This window comes from Eleutherodactylus coqui, chromosome 1 (assembly GCF_035609145.1).
Source record: "Eleutherodactylus coqui strain aEleCoq1 chromosome 1, aEleCoq1.hap1, whole genome shotgun sequence".
NCBI classification, from domain to species: domain Eukaryota; kingdom Metazoa; phylum Chordata; class Amphibia; order Anura; family Eleutherodactylidae; genus Eleutherodactylus; species Eleutherodactylus coqui.
The window spans coordinates 234,926,310-234,933,263 of NC_089837.1; the positions used below are offsets into that span (position 1 = coordinate 234,926,310).

A 6,954-nucleotide genomic window follows, 5' to 3' on the forward strand; every position below is an offset into this window, starting at 1 on the left:
TGACATGCCATGTGGCATTATGCTGGGCTTTGTAAATGTAGAAAGGTCCACCTGATCCAAATGTTTGCAAAGAGATGAGTGACTACCTAACCAAAAAAATCCTTGCTGACGTGTTTCCTCTGCACTCCAGAATAAAATCAAACAGAAAAGACTACAGTCATAAAATGGTAAGTGATGACCACTTTATATGACCAGGGATGTCGACAATCCATACTAATATTAGCAGTGCGGAAGTAACTCTTTGTTACCTTTTCAAGGCTAAAGCGATTTTTGATGAAATTCGGCAGGGAGATAGCTGGCATCATGAGGAAGGACATCCTCTACGTTTTATCCTGAGTGTGACAAGTCACCTTTATTTGCTGATGCAGAAGTTAAGAAAGGGGTGCACATAATCTATGCCTACACAAATGGGCAGACGGCGTTGCCGCACGTATGCGATCTATTAAATGTGGCGGAGGGGAAGGGGGTGCACATCATACGATAGGCCTCCCCAAATGGTCATTCAACATTTTTACGTTTCAATATACAGCAAAATACAAATTTCCCACGGACGAAGTCTCGGGTAACAAGCTAGTCCCAAATACAGCATATGAGGCAGGAAAATCGATCCAGGGATTATGCTGACTGCCATTATGGAGTCAGAAAGTATTTGTGCTTAATTGGTTCTGCCTCATTGTTTTTTTTTTGCTCTGGATCAACAAGGGGGGGCGGGGGTTGAAACAGGCTGAACTGGATGGACCTTGTCTTCATTCAACCTAACATACTATGTTACTATGTGCTTTATTTGGGACTGTTGGCATTCCTGGTCAAATAAAGTTGTCATCACTGATTATTTTATAACTGTAGCCTTTTGTCTGTTTACCATGTTTGGATTTTGGATCAGCCAATTCTGTCAGGTGATTCTGATTGATGGGTTTAAATACGATGTGGTTATTGTATTTCCTTTGGTACGACTAAGGGCACTGGAGTGCGTCAAAGGATTTTTTTGGTTAAAGTAGTCCCCCTCATGTTTTTTATGTCATATAAGAGTATTTTGATTTTCTCCATTTTTCTGGACATTTGGATGAGCTGGACTTTTCTGTCCGGCCAGACATGTCCTGTAGTTTGGAGGTGGCTGGTCAGCTGAACTTTTTCAATGTACCCTGCAGTCTTGCCTGCATGTCCTCCCTTTACACCCTCTCCCAGGCTGCACTTTGAATATTAACCTGTACTTGCCATATAACCGCTGAGTTCCATCCCCTACCTTCACTAGTAAAATGTGCTGGTATCAATATAGGAATATACACTACCCGCACATCTGTATCACACAGCTTGACTGCACAGAACCAGTCTGGGCACCCTCTTGCTTCTACCGCAGGGCTCTTGCTAAGCAACTGCTCAGACTCCTTCAGGTGCTGCCTAGCAAGTTATTGTGTTGTATGCTAAATAGTTCAAATAACCTTGGTGAAAGCCCTAGATTATACAAATAAACAGTCGTAAATTTACGTTTTCACTTTAAATGCGTGGATTATTTCTTAGAATAATTAAAATATTTTCTCTACAGCTGGCATACGGTTATTTTCAGCTTTGCCCGCTGGCAGCTGAACGTATGTAGCCGTCTGTTCTCTCCGGACATAATCTGGGACACCTGCTGTGCATAGACTGTATACAAGCTCCTACAGATGGAGGACAGACATAAATCCATATTTAACATAGAAATCCTTTTCAATGTCTTTCATGTATTTACTGTTTAAAATCCAAAATATGCCCCATACAATATCCCAAATCCTTGTTGGTGAAACAGTTGTACACACATCCACTTGTATACCGTGTTGGCCTGCATCCATCTGAACCACTCCTAAAATAACCGTCATATTATATGCGTATCTTCTTACCAGGTTCAGCAAACTCAGAAGAACGTTTAACCACTTATGGACATGGCCCTTAACACCCCCCCCCCCCCCCCCCACATAAGCACACACTCTTTCATTTGTCCTGCCCCTTTAAAAAATCCTAACTTTTATTTAACCATTCACATAGCTGTATGAGGGCTTGTTTTTTGCGGGCCGTGTTGTATTTTTCTGTGGTTCTATTTAATGTACCATATAATGTACTGAAAAACTTGAAAAAAAAAATTCCAAGTGGAGTAAAATGGCAAAAAAACTGAGATTCTATAATCTTGTTTCTAAGGCATATACACTGCAACAAAAATAACCTGATAACTTTATTCTATGAGTCAGTATGATTACTGAGATACCAAATTTATATAGTGTTTTTTTTCTTGTGTTTTGCTGTACTATTTTTTTTTTCCTATTTATTTTTCCATCAACATAGTTGTGTGTGGGCTCCTTTTTTGCGAAGCAACCTGTAGTTTCTATTGGTACCATTTTGGGGATAATGTGACTTTTTGATAGCTTTTTATTACATTTTTTCTTGGAGAAAGTGTGACTAAAACAACGCAATTCTGCCTTTTTTTCCCCCGGCTACGTTCAAAGTGCGGGGTAAATGATGCATTACTTTTATAAATTAGACTTTTACAGACGCATGATACCAATACATCAGGTGGTTCCTGTGCGGCCTTTACATTCTTTTTTTATGGGTATATTCTGACAGGCAGGCTCTGCATGGGACGTTACAGGCTGTTGCAGCTAATCACAAACCTCAGCATTTGAGTACTTAGGCCTGTGATTGAATGCAGCAGCCTGTGATTTCCCGTAAATGGGCTGCTGCAGCCTGTAAGCATCAGAGAGATCATTAGGCGCTGGCAGTCCAGCATTTGTAGGTTGCCAGGAGAGGTGACTCTGGGAATACCATTTAAGATGCTCTCTTACAGCCCCTCCCATGAGGAGCTCTGTATGCTTTTTCAGTGTGTAATGGCCACCACTAGCTTACTTTTTATGATGATGTTCAGAGAGGACCAGTTCAGTTATATTTTCCACACCCTTTTAGGTAAGGAAATACATTATAATGTGTGTTTTTTATTTTTTCCCTAGGGTTATTTGGATTGCCTATCTATTGCCTTTGTAAAAAGAAACGGAAAAGAACACGGACTGGTATGCCGTGGTAAGAGTGGAAGACTTCCTGAAGCTTGAAAAAGTCCTGTGGGGGCCAAACAATGCTGTGTACCGGAAAACATTATCAACTTTATCACCTGATCTTGGAACACGGACAGACTACCACTACTTCAATATTCCGCTTTTTACAACGCCCCCAAAGGCAGACCATAATGCCACCTGATAACGGTGCACTCCCAGCTGGATATGCCCAGAATTGCTGCTTTTTTATTTGTGATATTTGTATTTTTATTTTGGAACATTTATTTGAATTGCCATTCCCTTCATAGAAGTGTAGACTAGATTTCATTTTTTTTTTTGTTTAGACAATCAAAATTATTCTGATCAGAACTTAAAGGCTTGAGCAGCCTCGGTCTATTCCTAAAGCCTTTCTCACAAACCTAGCCTACTTAAAGAAGCCTTGAGTTACAAATATTGGAAAGTCTTACCAAGACCAGTCGAGAGCAAAGTCGATAATGAAGGCTGCAGGAACAAGAACTTACATTACACATGGAGTGTGTACAAGTAAGAAGTGGTGACCGAGGCTTCTGAAATTCTGGCATTATAAGCCCAGAGAGAGATCCACTTAAGATTAAGCAGTTCTCTTATCACAGAGTTCAAACATGACCTTTTTTTTCTCATCCCTGCGTGTCTTCTAATGTTCAGCTATCTAGCTTCAGTTAGGGCAACATATCTTTTCTTTTGACACCTCAGGAGAGAATAGTGTATTCACTGAGTCATTGGAAAATTCTATTTCTTCATGGTTTCTTATGGTGATGACTCACAGCCCCAGAAGGGTTTGCTATAACACTAAGATTAAGGATCCTCCTGTTTGATACAGCAAATGTTCTGCTACAAAATGGCATGTATTCTAGCTTCTTCTCATGGTTGCAATCTCTTTGGTAGTATAAAAATAAGACCACTTATAGAAGCACATTTCCTCTTCAGCAACAAAAAAGGAACCTTGTGATGGGGGATGCGATGGGCTTTATAGGGGAGGGCAAGATATTTGGTTAGAATACATAAAACAGCTCCGCACCAAGAATAGTCCACCCATCCACTATAGTGAAGAAATGTGCATTGTGGGGTAGCTGCACTTACATCTATAGCTGCCCGAGGAGGCAAAAATTGAGATTTTTGTTTTCTTTAAGGATAGGCACTTTTTCAATACTCATGGCACAGCAATTTTGGAAGGAAACTTGATTACATTTAGCTTTACCAGTGAAATTAGCAAATTCAGTGTGTTTTTAAAAAAAGACCCTGCGAGCTTGCCAAAAACAAAAATGCCAAAATGTACTACAATATCCTTGTTTTGCCAATGAATACCTATAGCTACATGGTGTAACACCTCTTCCGAAACATCCTGAAATATTAATGTTTTGCAAAGCATCTATTAGTGAATATAAAACACACAAAACTTGTGCTGCAATCTCAGAATGTTAGCCAAACGCTCTCTTAGATGTGCTGATTCCAGTTCTGTGGACAGATGAATGACTGTCCTTCAGGTTTTTATTAACCATTATGCCAGCAGACTTTGGTATTTTGAGGTGGCGCTCTATGTCATGCTGATGTACAATCAGTGGCCTTTTGTTAGGTACCCCTTCCTTCCATTACTGATTGGACCTCCCTTTTGTCCTCAGAATAACCAAATTCTTATTAACTGGAATTAAAAGGATTCTGGAAATATTCCTTATAGACTGTAGTCCATGTTGTCATGCTGGGAACGCACAGTTGCTGCAGATTTCTAGAGTAATGTGTAGCCAACAAACCTCCCATTGCACCTACATGCAAAAGTGCCCCATTGGACTGTGATGTTGTGACTCTGTGCCACATTCAACTCTGGTTCATGCTTTGTGATTTAGCTTGTTTGTTAGATAACACTTATTCAGCTGACCAGTTATGGAGGCCATGGGCCTGCTAGGTTTCCCTAACTTAAATCACAGGAGTAAAACTTATCTTCTGTTGATGCCGCTCTTCCATTTCAGGTGAAAGGTACCTTTACGCAGAGCAGGTAGGCACTCAGAATAATCACTGAAACGTATTAACGACAGTTGTTCCTTTGCATTAAGGCCCATTTACACCAGCAGATGATCGCTCAAAGCACAGTTTGAGTAACAGATCATTTGACATAAACTATTAAGTAACTACTCAGCTACTTAAGTACCAATTATGTATGCAAATGAAGCCTTCACTGAATGCAGTTAATAGCCCAAGGGCTCTTATCTGTGCTCAGACCCTTTGTTCTCCAAACAATGCTATCAGCACTGGAGAACTGATAAGAGTGAACAGCAATTTTTAAGTAAGACTGAATTTAATGATCAGCTAGCAGTGCCTGAAAAGCGCACGATGGGCGCACATTTAGAGACGCCGATGATCGCTAAAACGATCGCCGATTAGCGGTTTTTGGGTTTTTTTAAGCGATGATCAGCTGGTGTAAATGGGCCTTTACACAGAACGATGATTGTTCATTAGTTTGCCAAGATCTTTTCATAGAGGGGATCTCCATGCAAAATAATTTGCAAGTCCATTCAGATACAAACTACCGTGACTTTACATTAGACTATCTTTGTTCAACCAGTGTAAGCTGAAACAAAAGTAGTAGCGACTTAACGGTCGTGCTCCCGTCACTGGCCAGGTTTACACTGAGCTACTATTGTTTAAATTCTGTATAGTCAACCTATTAAGAGTACCTTTACTCTTTTACATTCAACAGTTCTGACTTGTGGTTATTTGGGGTGGGGTGGGGGGGAGGGGGAGTGAACATGCATTCTAAATTGCCAGCATCATGTTATAGAACAGAAGGAGTTGAGGATATTGCTATAGTTTCATGGGGAAAGACTCAGTATAATTTGTATTTTATTTTTATTTCTGAACAGTCCAATGGGCAGGCCTATCAGTGACTGACAGTGATCTGCGTATGACTGTACATACAGGGGTAATCCTCTATCATTGATAGAACTTCCCATTGACATGTTCAGCTCAGGATGTGCAGAAGATATAAATGAATAAAATACTGAATCTTTCCCATAAAACTATATATCAGTCTGCTCCGCTCCTCCTGCTCTATAACATCATGCCTGCAGTTTGGACAGCTTGTTCCAGCTGACAGACTCCCTTTAATCTTTCTGGCTGTCATTTTTACCTACAAAACTGTTTGCTTTTTTGTTTTTGAACGTCATGAGACCACTGTTGGGTAAAAACCCAAGATATTAGCATATTGTTAGATATTCAAAGCATTCCACCTGGTGCCAACAACCATTCCATGGTTAAAGTTTCTCATCACATTTCTTCCCTGTTTTGGACATCTCTTCACTATGCCTGGAATTATTTATTAAGCCTTAGGCTGCTATTATACAAGCTCTAGCAGCTTACACTAGCGTTTTCCTGACAATTGATGGGCTGAACCACAAGTGCAGCCCAGCAATTGACACTCTTACACAAGCATTAGCATCCCTTGTGTAATAGCACACTTAGCCACAAAATTGGCTGGTTGCAGTAACAAACAGGTGTACCTTTTTATAAAATGCCCAGAGTGTAGACTTTCTAAAGTAAGACCTTGTGCACATATCTTTCTCAGTGAAAATTATTGTTTATTTTTACTCAAAATGTAAAATTTGCCATTTTTGCAATTTAGTTGTGTCTCTCAGAAATGAAGTGGAGATATTTTGATGCATATATCAATGTCTAGGAAAGTATAGTTTCCTTAGTGCTTCTTCACACTTTTTTTCCAGCGGTTTTAAATGTATGTAAAATTCTCTTTCAGAGCTTTTATTTATTTTTCTCTAAACAAGCAGTTTATTTTTTTTGTAACATTTTAAAACTCTTTTTTTTATGGATTCTTTTGGAGTCCTATCGTGAAGCATGTGGGGGGGAAAAAAACTCTACTTGGAGCATTCTGCAGTTTGAAGAGAGAAAAAGCCCT

The 6,954-nt window shown here is 39.8% G+C and overlaps 1 protein-coding gene across 1 annotated transcript in view; it reads left to right on the forward strand.

Moving 5' to 3' along the window:
• RNF217 (ring finger protein 217) overlaps positions 1 to 3,673 on the forward strand; it is a 69,556-nt gene extending 65,883 nt beyond the window's left edge. The window contains exon 6 of the mRNA XM_066606707.1: positions 2,973 to 3,673. Coding sequence (XP_066462804.1) covers positions 2,973 to 3,046 — 74 coding nt within the window. The 3' untranslated portion in view covers positions 3,047 to 3,673. The remainder of the gene's footprint in view (positions 1 to 2,972) is intronic.
• Positions 3,674 to 6,954: the final 3,281 nt, after the last annotated feature.